Genomic DNA, 21949 nt, shown 5'->3' with positions numbered 1-21949 from the left:
CAGGTCAATAAAAAAGTCCAACAGCAGCAGGTTGGTTTGGTAGCTGAAACCTGTCACACTGATTGATGATGGCTTTAAAAATACATTTATTGAAGACTGACATTTTGTGTATTTAAAGTAGGCATGCACCGAATCCACTATTTTTGATTTGGCCAACCCCCAAATCCTTCACGAAAGATTTGGCTGAATACCGAACCGGATCCTAAATTGCATATGCAAAATTATGGGTGGGAAAGGGAAAACATTTTCTACTTCCTTGTTTTGTGACAAAGTCACGTGATTTCCCTCCCGTACCTAATTTGCATATGCAGATTTGGTAAGACTGGGCAGAAGGATTCGCCCGAATCCTGCTGAAAAAGGCTGAATCCCGAACCGAATCCTGGATTCGGTGCATCCCTAATTTAAAGCAAGTTAAATGTGGCCTGATGTGGCAGCAGCATTGTCTTTGGAATGCTTGCAAGAGTTAAAGGGGTTCTTCATCTTTAATGAAATTCTGAGATAATTTGCAATTGGTTTTCAGCTCTGCAGTTTGCCCTTGCTAGGGTCTAAATTACCCTAGCAGCCATGCATTGCTTTGTATATGAGAATGGAATATGAATAAGAGAAGGCCTGAATAGAAAGACAAGTAATAAAAAGTAGCAATAACAATATTTTATTTTTTAAGTTGGGGTCAGTGACCTCCATTTGAAATCTGGAAAGAGTCAGAAGGAGGCAAATCATTCAAAAACTATAAAAAGAAAAAATTAAGGCAATTTAAAAAGTTGTTTAGAATTAGCCATTCTATAGCAAATTAAAAGTTTACTTTAAAGGAATCAGTGACTTGAGGGGGGGGGCACATGGGTCATATCTGTTGCTTTTGAATCTGAGCTGAATGCTGAGGATCAGTTACAAACTCACTGAACAGAAATGTCCCATGTGGCTCCCCTTCAAGTCGCTGACTAGCTCAGAGATATAGAGCTGAAAAGCAGGAAGTTGGATTCTGGCTGTTTTATTAGACATCTGTTCACTCCAGCCTTTATACATTACATTTTTGGCTAACTAACTATATTAGAAACATTTTTTATTTTGCACAGCCTATCTATTTACACAGTTTTTATTTTCACACTGAACTATTCCTTTAAGGTGAACCACCCCTTTAAAGATCTGATCACTCCTCTCAAAGAGCAAACATAGACTGCACTGAGTTAATACAGAAACTGATTCCAATGAGTGTAACAGAATAAATTGCTTTGCCCTATGGCTATAAAATACACATGGATCAGCCAACGGCTTTCATTATACTCTGTGGTAGCAGTTTTTTTAAAAAAAATTAAAATACAAATTTTTTGATTTATTATACCCCTACCCTGGAAATAGCTTGAATCTGAAAATACACGTCTAAAACTTGTCGAGGTCACGTAGAAGACAATGGCAAAGGTCCTTTGCACCATTTGAAGATGTTAATAGCCTGCATGATGTTTTTCCCGAAAACTCGAATGAGTGCAGCAATTTTTTTTTTTCACAAAAAACTCATTTAATTCGGGTTTTAGGACCCTAACTTGCAGTATCAGGTTTTTACCATTCAAGTTTTTTCTTAAATAAGAAATCATTTGAGGTATAAAAAAACCTCTAAACACTCAAACTTTGATAAATAACCCCCTAAATGTAAAAACTTGCTTAATAACTAGGGATATTTAACTATTGTGGGTTTAAGGCATGGAATGCTACATTTCCGCAATAATTTTTTAATCCAATTCTGTATCACAAACACACACAAAATAAGTTTAAAAATATTTGAGTAGTTTAATATAAATATGGAGTGTTATTATTTATTATGTATTTATATGCCGTGAAAACATTTGCAAGGCTGTACTGTAAAATAAAGAGCAGGGCATATACAAAAATTACCAGGAGATAAGGGTCACTTACAAAAGCATGCAGAAGTTATTGGGGAATATCGTCAATTAATTGTTTTGATTTAAATCACCTTTAATGTTCATTTAATAAGCATTTGTGTCTGGGGTCTTCAGATGAAAAATCTTGATTTGCAAATTGGAGGATGCATAGGAAACAGGTGAGGGGGGGTGGCACATACATGCCTCCCAAGCCTGGCACTTATGAATACATCACTGATGAATGCAGGCAGTGTAATATTCAAAATAAAATGCAGGTCATTTCATCCTTGGGTGCTCCCTAACTTGCACATCTAAATTGTCATATTTGGGGACAAGTAGGTAGGGGGCAGGCACATCCTAGAGGACAAGGACCTTTGCCCCCAGGCATTGACAATACAGCAGGGTACAAAGTGAAAAAACATTGCAATGTGTGCCTAATTTATGTACATTGCCTGCTTACACCTTGAACCACTATCCATGAATGAGGCTCATAGACTGATACAAAGGTAGGAAAATGCCCAAGTCCTGTAAGCTTAAAATCTAGAATGATATTTAATGAAGAGGTGTATGTTGCGACAAATGCAAATCCATTTATAAAATATATATGGTGTTATGTAATGAGCAGAAAGAATTTTCTGGTCACCTGTTTCCTATTTATCTAGGTTTGGGTTAGTGTACCTGGTCAAACTTAGTACTGTACATTTTATTACACAGGGGGTAGACTGGTAAAACATAAATATACTTTGCTGGATCAGCATTAATGAAATGACTCATGGATGTTGAAAAAAACAATATACAGTAATAGCATTCACATTATAGTATTCATTTCTTATCAAATGTATCCAGCTATGTATTGATTTTAGATAATTGCATAGAATTTTGGGGTAAAGAGAAGGGATCGCTTGGAAAATGGGGTTGTAAATACACTGCTTTTTGTGTAAAACAATGGTGGAAATTACAGCAGTTGTGGATTGCAAGAAAATCCACAGCTTTTATGGACAGCATGAAACCATGTCTAACTAAAGTGATTGTAACCATGCTTAATTACACAGCTTTATAAATCCACCATTTATGTCACACCACTGGTTTCCAGTGCAAATCATTTTACGTAAAATGTTTTAGGCCTTTAATAATCCAGCTGGCAGAGACAAGCCACTCCTCTGTTCACCCAGTGATTGGGAGGTTCCTCTGTTGCTAAGCTAATTGATAATACATAATTTGTTGAATGTCCTGTGGTCGAAAGCTCTCCCCGACGGGCACTTGTTTTGTAAACTGAGAAACAGAAAAAATAGAACATAAGTATATTAAAGCTTACCGTACTAGCTAATTCACATAGACATTATAACCTGTATTATTCACTACACATAGGGGCAGATTTACCTAGGGTCCAATATCAACGGTTAATTAACCCTCGATATTCGACTGTCGAATGTAAATCCTTCGACTTCGAATATCGAAGTCGAAGGATTTACCGCAAATAGTTTGATCGATTCAAAGGATTTTAATCCAAAAAAAGATTGCAAAGCCTATGGGGACCTTCCCCATAGGCTAACATTGACTTCGGTAGATTTTAGGTGGCGAGCTAGGGGGTCAAAGTTTTTTTTAAAGAGACAGTACTTCGACTATCGAATGGTCAAATATTCGATTGATTTTTAGTTTGAATCGTTCGATTCAAAGTTGTAGTTGAAGGTCGAAGTAGCCAATTTGATGGTCGAAGCAGCCAAAAAACTTTCGAAATTCGAAGTTTTTTTTATTCTATTCCTTCACTCGAACTAAGTAAATGGTCCTCCACATATTCAGTTCTTTTTAGATGATCTCCTGTGATCTCCTGTGACTGTAAACAACCATACAATAAACCCTAAAACTTACACTTCCATGGTTGTCAAGGAAATTTGACCCTTATGAGCATAGTATTATCACAGATCCTTGTATAATGAACCCTTTTGTAATGTGTTTCAGTTGCTAGTTAAATCAGACCACATTACACTCTTCTATGAATATGTTATTACACAATCATTTCACGTCTTTGTTCTTCTCCTTACAAACCATTAGACTTGGCTGCACACTGATCCCTCAGTTTGCCTTTTTGACTATTGATTTATTCTCAAAATTATTTCTTCTAGTCTATCCCTCTAGCTAGGGTAGTCCATGGCCAGAGATTCAGCACACTTCATGTGATTTGAATATATTGGAAAATTCCTTAACTGTGTAAATGATATTCTTATAAAATATGCAAAGATCTTCTTGACTTATCTCATACTATAAATACTTCACCCCAGTACATACTATAATTTGAGGTTGTTCTTTGTGCCAAGAGGTTTTGTAAATGCAATTGCGCTTTGCACTTAATTAGCTATCATTTCTATTTTCTTTCATCACATGTAAATTGAGTCTTAAATAACCAAGTAGTCCCATTAATTTGATTCTTAATTAAGGCACATTACCTCTTTGAATATTTGCCTTAACTCTAATTGAATTTCCAGAATATTATTTGGCAGATGGTATGCATACAGTCAAGGGATGAAATGTTTATTGATCAAATTAAGCGGATATAAATAATCATTCTTTCTTTGTTATGCGATGTACCTGGGGGTGATCATATATGACTAGTTAGAATTATAATTCTACATTAAGATAGGATTATTTATACTTCATTAACTATTTTCTCCCCTATTTTCCACCTTCTTTGCATCGTATAGGAAGTCCCAAGGAACACCTGGACTTCTGTTTCAATTAAAACACAGACAGCTTTGCTTTAAATTAAGCTTTCTGGTGCCATCTGGCTGTTATTTATATCTAAACAGCTTCTTTACTCCTAACTAAATCAACCAAAAGATCCCTGTATTGCAAGTTTGACCTTTAAAACAAGTACTTTTTGTAACGTTCTTATTTGAATAAATATGAAAATTGTGTGATTTGTCCTTTAAACTATGCTCACATTATTTTATCATTGATTAATATTTTGGCACAACATTTTACCTGGGCATCTATAATAAGACTCCGCTTCTTCCATCTTCTCTCCAGGAATAAGACAAATCTTAATCAGTAAGTGAAGGAAATGTATAAAAGGATGGAGAAACTTAAAGAAATATAAGTAGAGATGGGAGGGATAACAAGAATGTTAGGTGAAATGATAAGTTAAGGACGAACAGGGAAATATACTTACCTGGAAGAACAATATATACAATGAACAATGAATACAAAAAATATATAAAGAATGCAAAAAAGAATAGATGTTGTTGGCTAATGTATCCTTAGGGGCAGATTCATTAAAGTGTGTAAAATTAGAGCTTATCACAGAAAAAAACCACACCCACATTCTATTCATAGCTTTGGGATGTTCAGAAGCGTATTTAGCAAATGGTGAAATCTAACTTTCACCCACTGATCATAATTTTGATAAATCTGGCCCTAGGTTCAGTTGTCCCTTAACTTTTCAATTGGCATTTTTGTATGCATAAAAATACATACTCTGGATAAATTACATGCCCTTCACATATCACATTCAACTGGGTAGCCCAGAATCTATCCTTGCAATAAACAGGGTCTTTATTCCCATGTATAGTGCCAGCCATAGTAACACCATATCAATGCATTGGCTTTCTTGTTTCCCCTTACATTCATTCAACCTGTGTAGCACACACAATATTCATAAATATCTGTCAGTATTTGCAGTGCAGATTTTGTCATATCATTCAGTGAAGCTCAGATTGTGGATTGAAGGAGAACCATCAGTTACTTCAAATAATTAGTTGGTGGCACATTGTTAAGGACAACAATTAAATAAATATACATTGGTATTGTATCATGCTTATTTACTGGATGTTGTGATGATGTTATTAAATCTTAGAGTACCTAGAAGCAAGGCAGTGAGTTTATGGCTTGAAAAGGAATTCTTGTGAGAAGGGGAATATGCTGTAATATGACAGGGTTTAATGACAAGCCTGAATCCTCCGGTTCTGTCACCATTCATATGGTTAATGTGAGCCAACATAGTTTTACATTCTATCGCGGGAATGTAATAAAAATCGCTAACGGAAAAACTATTCGCAATGCGAAAAGTTATGCCTTTGTGCGAACAAATTTTGCTTTGTGCAAATTTAATATAGCTTTTGCGAGCCCGGAATCTGTTTAGCAACCACTTCCGACAGTGAAAGACCGTTTGCGAATTTTATAGTTTGCGCCAATGCGCAGTCAATGTAATAAAACTTCTTACTGAAAAAGTCGTTATATTTGCTCCAAAAGATTACGACACCTTCAAGCACTTATGAGTGCGCACGCAATGCGCAATTAAAATTCGCAATGCAATAACAGTTTAAGGAACAATATTACATTGCGAGATGTGGATTTTTACAGGGGAATGTAATAAAAGTCGCAAAGAGCAAAACAATTCGCACCAATAAGACTAAAAATCCACATCTCGCAATACAATATTGTTCCTTAAACTGTTATTGCATTGCGAATTTTAATTGCGCGTTGCAAATTTTAATTGCGCACTCATAAGAAGTGCTTGAAGGTGTCGTAATCTTTTGGAGCAAACATAACGACTTTTTCAGTAAGAAGTTTTATTACATTAACTGCGCATTGGCGCAAACTATAAAATTCGCAAACGGTCTTTCACTGTCGGAAGTGGTCGCTAAACAGTTTCCGGGCTCGCAAAAGCTATATTAAATTCGCACAAAGCTAAATTTGTTCGCGCAAAGGCATAACTTTTCGCATTGCGAATGTTAACGTTAGGATAACAAGTCTCTTATCTGCTGTAGTCTACTTGAGCCACAGGTCAAGTAAAGTGATTTAGTGCTTGCTACTGTTGCAGAATGCAGAATTCTGGTACAACAAGGTCTGCTGCATTAAAACAGACAAATACAGGTATGGGACCTGTTTTCCAGAATGCTCGAGACCTGGGCTTTTCCGGATAACGAATCTTTCCATAGTTTGGATCTTCATACTTTAAGTCTAATAGGAAAATCATATAAACATTAAATAAAGCCAATAGGCTGGTTTTGCTTCCAATAAGGATTAATTATGTCTTAATTTGGATCAAGTACAAGTTACTGTTTTATTATTACAGAGAAAAAGGTAAATCATTTTGATAAATTTGGGTTATTTTGAAAAAATGGAGTCTATGGGAGATGGCCTTTCCATAATCTGGAGCTTCTGGATAATGGATCCCATATGCATGTACTATTCTAGAATAGAAGCATCTGTCAATGGCATAATATCAACTGTTAAACTAATATGCTGCTATATTTCTTAAGAATGAAGGATACAATGGGCACGCTCTCATATAAGACTTTCGGGAAGGATTCACCAATGACACGCTTCTCACGATCCCATCTTGCACCTTCCATGTACAGTCCAGAAATATAGATGCCATCACTCTGAAAAAAAATACATTATGAATCACTGATGTTCTTTGGTATTGCGGAGCAGTGCATTGCCAGTAAAACCTCAGCACTGCAGAGGTGAAAAGGGAACCGGAGAATCTGTGACATCCACAACTGCACTTTTATACCAGTAACATAGATTCTGTAGTGTACAACACTTAAAAGATTAATCTCTATTGTTCATTGTTAATGATCACACATATATAATTTTTGTCATGTGTCTAGTTTGAAAATGTTTCTTTGAGATAATGGCAAACATCCACAGGCCAATGTGTTGGGCCATAAAAATTTTGGCAGCAGGCTTCATGCTCTATTCACGTGCACTTTTTGCTTGGTTGAGCAGATATATATGTAATCAAGAAAATAGGTTTACCGGAGAATCCACAATTTCTGTTGGGCTCTCATGCTCAGTCACACGAAAACGAAGTCCCAGCAAGTCTATTGGGGTTTTATACTTTCGGGCATAGTTTTGCAGAGCTCCAGTCAGAAAAGACTGAGTGAAATAAAATCCTGAAATCCAAAACACTTTTGGTGTTCCCTGTTCAATCCATCCCTGAAAGAAACAATGGTAAAGGAATTACACATTTATGGTCTTTTAATATAGTATTCTGGATTTTTTTCAGAGTGGTGGAATTATGAGGAGTTATGATTGAGAATAGTACTAGAGCAATAAGGGGTGCAAAATTGCTCCCCTTATTGTGCATTCAAGAAGCACTTTCAACCTCTGTAAGGCAGTAAGTGCACTTTTCTTCTCTAATCTCCGCCCCTCTACAGAGTTTTGCCAAATGCATTCAGTGCTGTATTCATGCTGAGTGCAAAACTCCTTGTACATTATGGATTGCAAAGACCTTCACCTGTGGGCACTTACCAATACAGACAGGGTGATAAGTGAGGAAAACATGGTGGCTTGCTCCTGTCTGAATAATAAATGACCACTATGGACTTCTTGCAATTTAAAAAACCCGAACTTGCTCCAGTTGTAGAATTACTGTGGACTTTGTCTTTTCTGTGTATCATACAGCTGTATCAGCAAGAATCTTAATCAGGGGAGTCATGGTTCACTCTAACATAATACTGAGGCATAAAAAACAGTGGAGGAATGCATGACATACATGAGGAGTGGTGACATATTTTACTAGAAGAGACGAGTCCTTTAGTAATAGTTGCTTTCAGTGATGACTAAATATTGTTGCACTGAGATCATATGGCCAACTTATTCTCCAGGAAGGAGCAAGAACGGATCCAGACAATAAGATCTGAATGGAGCCATTTATGAGATATTTAATTCCATTCACCATTTAACTTTGCCTCAAAGAAAACTTTATACAATATATGAACTACTGGTAGAGTGATTGATGCTAGCTGCTACAATTTAAATATCAGTCTTTCGATACATTTAGATTTTCAGAAATGTTAGTATTTTAATTTTTAAAGAAGATGGTGTAGTCTCAGCGTAAATGCCATATTGTATGCAGAAAAGGAAACTAAGGAAATCCTCTGAAACACTACAGAACCAAAAGTACATTCTGTATGCAGAACTATCAAGTGTACTGGGACATGTTAAAAAACTAATAGCACAATACTATGTTCATGTTAGAAGTGTTAGCACCAATGAAAGCTGCATTTTACTTATTAATAGTGTACTATTTTCCCATCAAAAACAAAATAATAGTCCATGAACATGGCATATAGTGTATTGTAATCTATAACCAATAAAAATATCAGGCAGTGCGATGCTATGAAGGCTAAAGCATGGATGCAAGTTTTAACACAGTACAAATCTGAGCTAATACACCGTTTCCATTTCCTACTGGTTCTTATCTGTTAGACATTTTCAAAGGGAAGAATCTGCACTAGAGGCATTATTAGATACTACACCTCTCAAACTTTATAAGAAATTATTATGGTAGCCCACTAACAAGCATACCTGACATTTCTCTTCCTAACCATTTTGAGTAACACATTTATCTGACATATAGAGCAGTGAAACCTAGAATTTGCTATCAGAAAATAGCTTACTGACTTATCTAGTCTACCAGTTCTCTTGCTGTCTGGACAAAATCAGACTTAATTAATGCTTGATGCTATCAGGAAAACAGGGCGGTCACATTTTAAAGGAGTCATAATAACATTTTTATGGCATAAAATGGAATAAAAATTCTTCTAGCTGACTGAAGCATAAAACCTTTAACCATCAGAACTTTATCCATTAAATAAAAAACACTGAAACGGTTGGAATTGTCCAAATCTGTTAATGACCACCTTCATACAGAAGCCAGTCTATGCACAAAGGCTCATTTAACAAAAATATTGCCCAAATATTACCCAAGACCCCAGTGTTTGCTAACTACTACACCAGCATGCTGTGCTCTTTCTATTCTTCGGAACACACTGAATGCATAACTGTAGGATGCAACCAGAATGGAATCCTGGAAGCAGACATTATTACCCTGATGAGATTGCTCCAAGATGGTAATGAAATAGTGCCATATATTTACATGGCTATGCATTATGTAGGCATGCAGTAACCCTTATTTTATTGATAATGTCCCTTTCACATTTGTAGCATTTCAGATTATGGATCTTCCCCTCCTGCAGTAGGAGCTTGTTCTTAAAAGTATGATATTCACTTCAGCAAGAACAAATTACAAGCATTGACATTAAAGATTTTTGTTTTTCAGTTTATGCCAACGTTTATTGGGAAAATGTTTATTTCCACATACAAAGCCTAACCGGCAATTTTCCTATAGAAATAATACTGTTATTTTTGCTGTACTCCAAATAAAATGTAATGGCTTTTAAAGGTTTTCTTGACCTGATGTGATACTGTAACTCATAAATATAGCATTTTGCAGCATACAAATACAGGCATGCACATAAGGCTGCAATGATTGCTATTAAAAGTAGTGTCTTCTACTGTGGCTAAAATAATATATCATTTGTTATCTTTCCTTATTTCTAAAGTACAGTTATTATACACTGCCAAGTGCAAGCACCACTGGCACCGAATGGGTTAGGCTTCTGTTCCCAGGTAGCATCTGGCTTAGCTCGGCTCATGAAAAGTAGACACGGCACAGTTTGAAGTGGGATTTAGATGACTCACACCACAGTAAACTTGTAATTTACTACTGCTCAGGAGAAGATTGTAGCTTTCTGTCACTCACCATCCCCTGGCAGTCTTCTATAGAAAGGTTTGATGTGTAAACACTGTATTAAATTATTGCCCACACACATCTGATATCCAAAACCAAATAATGTCTCACTACTGTAAAGCTGACTGCAAACATTACCCATTAGAGCAATTGTACCAGACATAAATCTTCTACAATGAGGGTGTTTTAAGCTGTTGCCACAGGGATTCTTCCTGCATGGAGAAGAGTTTATACACCAGTGGTAATGCGACTTTTGGATTTTTGATGAAAAGGTAGAGATGATTTATCATAAAGTGCCCTGGTTATGCAAATCTAAGTACAACTGTGGCAAAAACAAGCACGTCTATATCTGTCCATTTCCTCTCACCGTGGAAAGGCTTAATAGCACAGATTAAAGTGCTTTATTTGCTATTGCCCTGACCTTACCTTAAAGAAATTCAGTCTGAGTAGAAGATCTGTGATATATCCTCCCAGAGGTTTCAAGGAAGGGTAGGACTTAGCTGACCACAAAGCAGGAACCTAATTGCAAAGCAAAAAGCAGTATAGGATAAATTACAAAGAGAGAATAGTTGGTAAAGTATTCATATTCAGACCTGTAAAGCCAGCAGTGCCAGCCCACTCCTTATGGCTCATGTACCAGAGCAGTGTCACAGATTTTGTAATAATGTGTAGGATAGCCCAAATATTTTGGTGCGCACCTGTGCATGCTGAGATTTACCCCGTGTTAAAAACATGGCAATGCATTTTCAGCCTTTATCTACTTGGCCGGTTGGTCATAAACTATATATAATATATATATATATATTCGCAAGAACAGCGACACTCACAGGATTTTCTTTGCGGGTAAAAGTATGTTTATTCCACTCAACGTTTCGATCCCTCACAGGGATCTTCGTCAGGAGATTACAAACCTGACGAAGATCCCTTTGAGGGATCGAAACGTTGAGTGGAATAAACATACTTTTACCCGCAAAGAAAATCCTGTGAGTGTCGCTGTTCTTGCGAATATCTATTATCTTTTTGCTGGCACCCAGGCTGTTACGGAGTCAACGGTGTGCACCTTTGGACTTGGTATATATATATATATATATATATGCCAATAGAGAAAAGCATGATTCGAGTGCAGTTCATTTTATGTATATAATTCCATTACAATGTATAATTCCATTACAATAAGCCTAGCAATGCAGGGATGTGGAATACGATCACTGGGACCTGACTAGTTAATTGGGGCCATTAAAGGCTCTTTGCATAGCAGGCACCACTCCCTAGCTTTGCTCATAACTAATGCTGGGCGAATAAACTTGCCAGGCATGGGTTTGCACCAAATTTCTGCATTTCGTCACCTGGGAATGTTTTCACAAAAATGGGTCAAAATTATTCAGACGCCCATTAACTTTAATGCATTTGGACACAATGCATTTCATATATTATCGCCATTTCAGGAATTTTTTGCCGTTTTGTGATTTATTTGGCCATGTGAAACGGGACAGATTCGCCAATCACTACTCATAACCTGTAATGCAAGATACATACATCTACACCAGCATAGGTATTCTTCTGTGCTAATAACAAGTCTACTACAGTGGTTATTACCAGGGGAACAGTGAGTGCAAATGCACTCGGACCCACACACTAATTACCGTCTGCATGCAGGAAGGCCTGTTTATTTCCCTTTGCATAATAAATGTCGCACTTGGCTTCAGCAGATGCAAACTTCACAGCAATACTCACCATTTTTATGGGAAGATAAAGATATCAACTGGTTATTTTGGCATGGGATGAAATTAAGTCACTTAGGGTCAGATTTATCAAGACTTTCGAATCGAAATTTGAATTTTCAAGTTTCGATTCGATTCGATTCACATTGGACTAGAGAATTATTCAAATTCGATTTGTTTTTTGTTTTGTTTTTTTTAAAAATTCAAATTCGATTTTTGAGAGTTACCTTTAAGAACTCGAATTTGACTATTCGCCACCTAAAACCTGCCGAATTGCTGTTTAAGTCAATGGGAGGCGTCCTGGGATCAATTTGGAGTTGTTTGCAGCCTTCCGGATATTAGTTATTTTCAGTGAAATTCGACTCAAATTCAATTTGTGTTTTTAGGTCGATCCTATTCACCCAAGTTTAACAAATTTGATTTTTTTTAAATAAATTTCGATTGGTCGAATTTCAAGTTCATGGGAGTTTTTAAAAATGAATTCGATATTCGAACTTTGATAAATGTGCCTCTTAGCATCAGAAAGTAGTAAACAAAGCAGTGATAACTTGCTAAACATATTGAAATGTTTCTAATGATTTAACTTCTATTAGATTGTTACAATGATTAGACCATGTGTTTCTGAAGTACATTGATTTATAAATAGCTTACAATACATTTTAGCCTCAGCTAAGACTTTTTTTTTTTTTTACTAAAAGGATTCTTTCTGCAGATTTTCTCTTGAATATATGATGCTAAAAATAAGAAGAGGAGATCATTTGATTCAGAAGCAGGCAACAATATGTGCCTAAAACAAAATGATCCAATTCGGCTGATCTCCAGAGAATGAGAAATGAGGAAACGAAAGTGTGAAAAAAAAACATTCCTGGGTTTGCCGAGACAGAAAGATGAGTAATGAGATCCCTAATGCACTATGACAGCGCTTGCATATTAATCTCCATGGACAAGCCACATTGTGAGCTGCTCTTACTAACGCTTACAAATGACTTACTTTACCAACAATCATGCTGCTGAACAAATCATCAAGCTCATTTGACATCACAGATAGGCCAGAAATGGCTTTGTTTAAATCTTGCAGGGTCATTCGAATGGTAGAAGTCAAGCGATTAAATCTCAATAACTCATGAACCAACACTGTGTTCATAGATTCAGTGTACTGTGTGGGATATCTGATCTGGAAAAAAAAAGTGTTAAATGGATAAGCATTGGCTTACATTAGGATAGGAGGGCTGATTTACTAATATATGTAAGGCACAAATAGAATTACATCTGACTGCACTTTGACTGCGGTTTCTTACTGCAGTGGTTAAAACATTGCATATGTAACATATGTAAGCCTACTTTAGTTTTTAAGAAGGCGATGATGTTGACTGTGTATAAAATTAGAATTTACCATCGTAGAGGCAGTGAGATATTTCACCATATTTTGCTGTCTGTTTAACAAAAGCAGTTGACAGTGTTAGAACTATAGGGATTAACTTTGTTAACAATAACCACAGAAGTTGCATTCTGGTGTGTCACAGATATCCACAGTTCTTCATGAAAGGATCATAGTATGAAAACACTCCATGCCATTGATCTTACTATATCTTAGGGGTAATTTTCAGAGACCTTGTGCAAAAGTACCAAAGGACTCTTAACGTGTGCCTCTTCAGGGAGTACTTCTGCCCTATGATCTGCACCTCGGCCCAGATAAAAAAAAATCCAGAGGGAGGAATGCTGCATTGGCCCAAATTGCCCTAAATGTAACTTTGTCTGATATACAGTGACTATTCTGCAAACATCTAATGTTATTTGCACAAAATGTATGATGCATGAATTAAAACAAATGTAAATACTGTTCTTCTATAAAACGATGAACTTTGTGGCAAGGCACAGATGACAATGACAGACGTGCATACTAATTGCAAGCATATCCAGTAGGCAGTGAGTAAAAGTCTGGAACAATGACCCACAAATGGCATAAATATAATTAGTCGACTAGAAATGGGCTAATTGCAAAAACAGGAACAAAACTAATGTGACCCTGAAAGTAGCAAAACAAGTTACATTGTCATATAAAATGCTTGATAGAGAATGAAAAAGTGAAGGGAAGCAGAAGGGAAAAAATTGTTTTCATTAATCTGACGTTACAGAAACTTTGGTTCCTATTCTACAGCAGTGCTGTCTAACTGGTGGCCCATCCATGACCCCTCTTGTGTGACCCCCACATGAAAGTTTGCCTGCCGCGTCTGCTTACCTTGTGTAAGATTTAAAAGGTATCAATACAGAGATTAACTGGCCACTGCATTGTTCACACTGTATATGGCATTTTACAGCAGCCCCTCAGACATTTGCCAAAATCCACAGATTGTCAGCTCCCAGGAGATCTGACACATTTACACTTATTTACCAAGTAAGTTAATTCCGGTGTTGTCTTTGTGCCCTGTCCCTATGCTGCATTTTAGCACCGTTATGCACAGACAGAGGGAATGTGAATGAATACCAATACCACAATACCATACACATGATGACGCAGATGCAACACATTAAAAATGCCCACAAGTTTTGTCTTTTAAACAGACTAAATATGGAATATGGATGTAAAATGTTGTGACACTCAGCAGATACTAAGAAAAACATTGGGGCTCATTTAAAAACACAAATTTGCACCTGGGCTGTAACCAATAGCAACCAATCAGTGATTTCAGCCAGCTGCAAGGAAAACAATGAAAGCAAACGTATGATTGGTTGCCATGGGTAACTGCCCAGGTGCAAATTTGTCCAGTGTTTATTAATGACCCCCAGTATCTTGTGAAAAACATGGTAGGTTACTGTATGACTTCCATTAGCTGTTGTGAAATATAGACATTTGATTTGTCTAACCAGTTGTGTGAATGGATTGGAAACAATACACAGTGCCAAATTTTCGTATAGCATGAAGGCCATGTATTTTATGGCTGCCAAAACCTCAGACTGTGGTCTCCGGAGTAAGAACCAGACAAATCAATTGTCAAACAGAAAAGAGGTCAGATCATTTTGTACTGGTTCAAAATAATGAATCATGCAAGACAATATGTTACTGTAACAGAATGTCAGTGAACAAGCAAAGGAGAGAGGGAGTGTACCAGAATGATTCTTACAAATCTCTTAAAATCATTTAGTAAAATGCACTGGGTAGGTATGGTGTTCATTTCATATCAATTTCAAAGAGGTAAATGGTCTTGGTATGAGATCCATGAAACCTTCTGTTTTACCACTCTGACACACATGTTCTGTACATCCTGGCATAATAGTGAAAAACTTCTCTATTTAAGAGTTAAGTATAGCTGTTTGTATGTGTGGCATTCTCTCAAAACACAGATAATACCACACATACAGCTTCACTTAACTCTTTACTAAAACTCGAATTTATCCCATATTATTATAAAACCAAGCTCAACCAAACTCCCATCCACGATTTATCAATTATTTATCAATAATATAACTCAAAAAAGTCGAGTCATGGGAAAAAAACGGCATTGTACCAATTTTTGGACTTTTCATATCGCCCAGAATTTTTTAAATGATTGATATCTTCAAATTGGGATAAGGACATCTGCCATTGACTTATACATAACCTCGACAGGTTTGAGGACTTTTTGCAGCTTCGGGGGAAAAATTAATTTCCAAAAATTTGTTTTTTTCCTCCCAAAAAACCTCGACCAGCTTTTAATAAATAACCTGTAGTCTTCAAGAGTCTAAAACTCTTGAAGTCATTACATTGGCAATGCCTTGAAAGGTGTGCTGCCAGTTCAATCTTGTACAAATGACAGAGCTTCTCAAACCATGTTGGGACATCTTGTTGGCAGCTTGGAGTAACTAGGTAGAGTATCTGCACTAAAGGGGAACTTGAACCTTTGGGAGCTGCAGGTTTGCTTGGAATAGGCATGAACTTTGCTGATCACATTATTTGGATAATACTGGAGGTCGCTGATGGGATGCATCAAGCAACACCCACCAGAAAAATTCAATATATTCAGCTTATGCCTGTACATAGAATATGAAAATATTGGTGAAATGTGAAAATACTGTACTTTTCCCTACTGTCAATAGGGATTCCCAGGTTTTGGAAAAACAGGGATAATTATTTATAATCCATTAGATCACTGACAATGAATACAATTTAATAAAGCATATGAGAGTAACAAATTATGGAACTCCAGGGTGTATAACATCAATTATAACTTATAACATCCCTAAGCACTATTTCTAAGAATGTACTCTATATTCTCCTATATATATATATATATATATGTTCATCTGCTCTGAAATGATATTTGACATCCAAAATCCGAATTACATTTATCCTGGGGGCATTCAGATATTTCAATATGATAATAATTATGGAATCTATTATATGGGGTTATTGCTGCCAGTGATTTTTCTGTTGAGCATATATTATATTTATATAAAATAATTACATAAAGAATATCAGAATCGAACAGTTAAGTATGTACAAATTATTTTCTTAGTATTACAAAAAAGAAAACTAGTGAAAAACAAATCCTTTGCTTAAACAGGAAACTATGGAAAATGGCATTCCTGAATTCAGAGCCTTTATGGGGCCCATAGCCAAACCTGCTAAAATGTTAAAGAAGCTTACTTACCATTTTTTACAATAACTCCTATAAAACTTGATATTATTTTTACCCGATATTTGTGCTGCAAAAGTTACCAGATAGAAATGAATGAACAAGATAATATCAAGCAAATGGCACTAAAAATAATATTTTCTCTGGAGTAATGCTTCAAAACATCACAGAAATAAGATACATAACTCTTACCATGACTTCCTCTACATTAAAATCTGCTGGTATTTTTGACAGGATGTCAGCTGTAAGTTCTTGGACAATTTCAGATGATGATTTTCCGACTCCACTTGTCTAGACAGTAGATAGATGACATTACTTGCACAAAGATAATATTATGTAAGAAGCTCAACTGAAACATTGTGGTTGAGAAACAGATTTCTCTATAAATTACCGTATTAATACATTAAAGAAGATCAACTCTTTGCATAGGAGCTGGATTGTCACAATGTGTGCCTTTTTCATATTTAGAATTTGGCAGCATTTCCAATGGGAATTTTCATTTTATGAGAGAAAATCTGTTTAAACAAGATTTAAACAATTACACATCACTAACTCATTTCAGAAATATATGAATAAAAAAAAGATTGGCTTAAGAAGGACTATATATAGGTGTAAGACCTTTGCTATCATATAATTGTTCACCTTTATTGAGTCTTATTGATACAGGTATGGGACTTGTTATCCAGAATGCTCGGGATCTGGGGTTTTCTATAATTTGGGTCTTCATACCTTAAGGCTATTAGAAAATCATGCAAACGTTAAATAAACCCAATAGGCTGGTTTTGCTTCCAATAAGGATTGTGTCTTAGTTTGGATCAAGTCCAAGGTACTGTTTTTTTTTATCACAGAGAAAGACATTTTTAAAAATGTGGATTATTTGGATAAAATGGAATCTATTGGATACAGCCTTTCCGTAATTCAGAGCTTTCTGGATAATGGAATTAATACCTGTAATGTTTATATTGAACAACTCAACTGTTTTGCATTGCTTTTATGTTCTGGTAAAGGGTGTCATGTTTTATTCCCAAATAGTACTGGGTCACACACCTCAAGTATAATAACAGAATGCTAAACCCTTATATTAAAATAGAACCGTTTTGCTTTTAATTTTGAATATATATCATTAACCTATATCATACTGCAAGCTATTATTCCATATCTTAGCCTATGCCAATTTGTTTATACCAAAATACTGTAAATCTATGAATATTTTTTCTAATCAACTTTTAAACTTTCTACAGTTTGAATGGAATTTCTAAGAGATTTGCCAAAATCCTATAAAGGCCCCAGACAACACTGGCTAAATCCAACTTCAATCACATGATATACTGTTTATTAAGCTGTTTTTTTTTTTTACAAATGTAATTTTGATAATACTGTTGTATCATTGACATACGTAACTATGTTAAACTAAAAAAGATCATATTAATTTAGTTCTGTTACCCACAATGAAGTACCAGAATGTGAACCAATAACCCATTTTATTGAAATGTAACCCATTTGGCCTTTTCTTTATATAATATAGTTATATATTTTTTTATCTTTGAGAAAGTAACAAAGTACAAATATGACATAATTTGTTGGCAAGGCACAAAAACTATGGATAAAATAAGGAACCTCTGCAGCTCTATTAGCCAAGCTCTTAATGTTTAGTTACTGTGATTTCAAGGACTATTGTTTTGTGTAAGAATATTATAGAATACAACTCAGTTATTCAGATGCAATTCTTAATAAATACAGGAATGGGATCTATTATCTTGAATGCTTAGAACCTGCGGTTTTCCTTATAAGGGGCTATTTTTTAATTTGGGTCATTATACCTTGTCTACTAAACAAAATCATTCAAAAATTTAATAAACCCAGCTGGATTGTTTTGCAAGCAATAAGGTTTTATGCATCATAATTATTATCAAATACAAAGTACTGTTTCATTATTACAGAGAAAAAGGGAATAATAAATAATTACAATTATTTGCTTAAAATGGACTCTCTATGGGAGATGGCCTTCCTGTAACTCAAGAGATTTCTCGATTTTGCATTTCCAGATAACAGATCCTATACAGGTATGGGAACGGTTATACAGAATGCTTGGGGCCTTGGGTTTTCTGGATAACAGATCTTTCTATAATTTGGATCTTTATACCTTAAGTCTACTAGAAATCTTTTATTAAATAAACCCAATTGGCTGGGTTTGCTTCCAATATGGATTAATAATAACTTAGTTTGGATAAAGTGCAAACTGCTGTTTTATTATTACAGAGAAAAAAGAAAAAGTTTTAACAATTTGGATTATTTGGATAAAATTGAGTCTATGGGAGACAACATTTCTGTAATTGAGAGCTTTCTGGATAATAGGTTTCCAGATAATGGATTCTATACCTGTAGAAATAAGATAGTGAACCATGACCTGAGATAACCAGATGGGACATTGGCATAATGTTTAAATTGAATAAAAATTTATATAAAATAGTCTATGGGAGACAGCCTTTCCATAATTCAGAGCTTTCTGGATAATGGATATCACGCCTGTACCTATACCATGTACTGACTAAATAATTTATCTAATTATAATATCATCTTTGAGAATCTAGTTTTGTAAGTTTTTCCAATGCCCTGGAAAAAAAGTACAAGTTACAGTGTTTACTTATGTAGGAAATGGTATGGGAATTATTTATATAGCTCTCTTCTCCCATATAACTGAAAATGCATCATAGCAATCAAGGTAGCCAGGATAGGAGCAATACATATGCTGGGACACCAGAGTAAGTCGTTTTTCCAGGGTCCCAAGGAGTTGCTGCAGGGAATAGAACTATGATCTTTAGCATGAAATCCTACATCAAAGGCTTACAACCATTTAACCTCTAGTACAGTATTACCTCTTTTGGTAACGTTGTTAAAATCCCATCAAATAGTTCTGCAGTCTCCTTTTGCTCTTTGGTGATGTTTCCATTGATATGGAGTCCAAATACCTAAAAAGCAGGTACACATATTTTACTATTTTTACTATTTCCAATGCAATATACCCATTGCCCGTTCTTTGGCTTTGTTGAATATGGTAAATAGCACAACATAGTAACATAGTAAGTAAGGTTGAAAAAAGACACATGTCCATCGAGTTCAACCTTTTTTTTTTTTTTTATTAACTACCTGCCAGTTGATCCAGAGGAAGGCAAAAACCCCATCTGAAGCCTCTCCAATTTGCCATAGAGGGGGAAAAATTCCTTCCTGACTCCAAAATGGCAATCGGACTAGTCCCTGGATCAACTTGTACTATGAGCTATTTCCCATAACAAGGACAGATGATGGGAACTGATTGGTGTTAGAGCTTGCCATCATCTTCTTTTATTAATTACATTTATGGATTGCTATTACTATCACCGCATTAAAGCAAGGAGACAAAGTAGCAACTAAAGAAAAATACATAACATCATTTGTAGAAAACTTTTGGAGTATTTTAGGGCCATACAACAAAATATTCATTTCAGCATTATTTTCAAAAAATCTGATCATAAAATATGTATTATAATATATTGCCATTTAATTGTACATTACACATCACCAGGCTTACATAAAATTGACTGCCTTTAACCAAGGACACTTGTAGCAACCTTTGCCTACCCTTGCTTATAGGTTTTATTTTTAGAACACATACCTCTGGATCTGTGTTGAGAGGCAAGCCCTTTATGTATTCCACGTAGCTGTCATAGGTGCCATTGCAGAGAGCAAAGTATTTGCCACTAGGAGAAAATTTGTATTGGTCCTCAGTAATTATAGATGTACAAAAGAACATGTCTAGTAAACTTAAAAGCAAACGCCTGTCATGCTCGTCTGTTACTCTTCCACCGTAGTTACATTCTCCAGTAAGATAAGTGACAGCTTCCAGAGGAGCTTCATTGTATTCACTGAGGAACATCTATAGGGCAAAGCAAGTTTTCAGCTATTTTTTAATTTGTAATAAAAACATTATATTATACCTGCTGAATGAAATACATAATAAAACAAATACTGTACAACAAATATTATTTTTTGCTGAGAAATTTTCAGGCTTCTAGGTTACATCCCCTTTTTGTGGTAGATCATTTCACCCTAAACAATAAGCTCATAATACGTTACAGACTGTGAAATAGTACCACCACAATCACCCCAAAACAGCCCATCCTGCCTATAATACGGCAACTGCTCTGTGGCCTTAGTAAGGGCAACACTTTGGACATGTTCCCAGATTTACTATAATGACAGACAACAGTTGTACACTAGGATGCAAACCAACCCACACTACTAAAGGTTACATTTCCCACAAGGTAGTTACTAGGAACCACAAAAGACTATTTCCCAGCACCGGTATTTTACACGCACTAGACCAGTGGTCCCCAACGAGTGGCCGGGGAGCAACATGTTTCTCACCAACTCCTTGCATGTTGCTCCCAGTGGCCTCAAAACCGGAGCTTCTAGGCTTGATTTTGTTGAATAAAAACCAGGTGTATTGCCAAATAGTTCCTACTGTAGGCTGCTAGTCTACATAGGTCTACATAGTGGCTATCAAATAGCCAATTGCTGCCCTTTTTAGCACCCCAGGAAATGTTTTTATCCATGTATTGCTTCCTGACTCTTATTACATTTGAATGTGGCTAATGGGTAAAAATGGTTGGGGAGTTCCCACATGGTTGACAAAAGAGCTAAAAAAAAATACTGAAGTAGATTCTAAATCAGCCAATAACAGACTAAGTAGATTAATCCAAAAGAAGAGAAAGTAGTAACCCTATGGGGCACATTTACTAAGCTCGAGTGAAGGATTCGAAAGTTTTTTTGGCTACTTCGACCATCGAATTGGCTACTTCAACCTTCGACTACGACTTCGACTTGGAATACAATGATTCAAACTAGAAATCGTTGACTATTCGACCATTCGATAGTCGAAGTACTGTCACTTTAAAAAAAACTTCGACTACCTACTTCACCACCTAAAACCTACTGAGCACCAATGTTAGCACATGGGGAAGGTCCCCATAAGCTTTCTAAGCTTTTTTTGATCGAAGGAAAATCGTTCGATCGATGGATTAAAATCCTTCGATCATTCGATCGTACTACAAGCGGTAAATCCGTCGACTTTGCTATTCGAAGTCGAAGGATTTTACTTTGAGGGTCGAATAACGAGGGTTAATTAACCCTCGATATTTGACCAATAGTAAATGTGCCCCTATC

General features: G+C 35.9%; 1 protein-coding gene and 1 long non-coding RNA gene across 6 annotated transcripts in view; one reads left to right on the top strand and one right to left on the bottom strand.

Annotated features, from left to right (window-relative positions):
• LOC108711039 overlaps positions 1–21949 on the top strand; it is a 50724-nt gene that overhangs the window by 10870 nt on the left and 17905 nt on the right. The window lies entirely within an intron of this gene.
• Positions 1759–21949, bottom strand: part of LOC108711038 (dynein heavy chain 3, axonemal) — a 555753-nt gene continuing 535562 nt past the window's right edge. For all 4 annotated transcript variants that reach the window (XM_018252361.2, XM_041586281.1, XM_041586280.1 and 1 more), the window contains 9 exons: positions 20400–20660; positions 19624–19716; positions 16940–17038; positions 13126–13308; positions 10840–10932; positions 7635–7814; positions 7145–7255; positions 4854–4911; positions 1759–3146 (listed from right to left, as the gene is read on the bottom strand). In XM_018252361.2, coding sequence (XP_018107850.1) covers positions 3001–3146; positions 4854–4911; positions 7145–7255; positions 7635–7814; positions 10840–10932; positions 13126–13308; positions 16940–17038; positions 19624–19716; positions 20400–20660 — 1224 coding nt within the window. In that variant the 3' untranslated portion in view covers positions 1759–3000. The remainder of the gene's footprint in view (positions 3147–4853; positions 4912–7144; positions 7256–7634; positions 7815–10839; positions 10933–13125; positions 13309–16939; positions 17039–19623; positions 19717–20399; positions 20661–21949) is intronic.

Source organism: Xenopus laevis, chromosome 3L (assembly GCF_017654675.1).
Source record: "Xenopus laevis strain J_2021 chromosome 3L, Xenopus_laevis_v10.1, whole genome shotgun sequence".
Lineage (NCBI taxonomy): Eukaryota > Metazoa > Chordata > Amphibia > Anura > Pipidae > Xenopus > Xenopus laevis.
The sequence above is the reverse complement of the archived record's forward strand: the minus strand, read 5'-3'. Positions and strand labels throughout refer to the sequence as shown.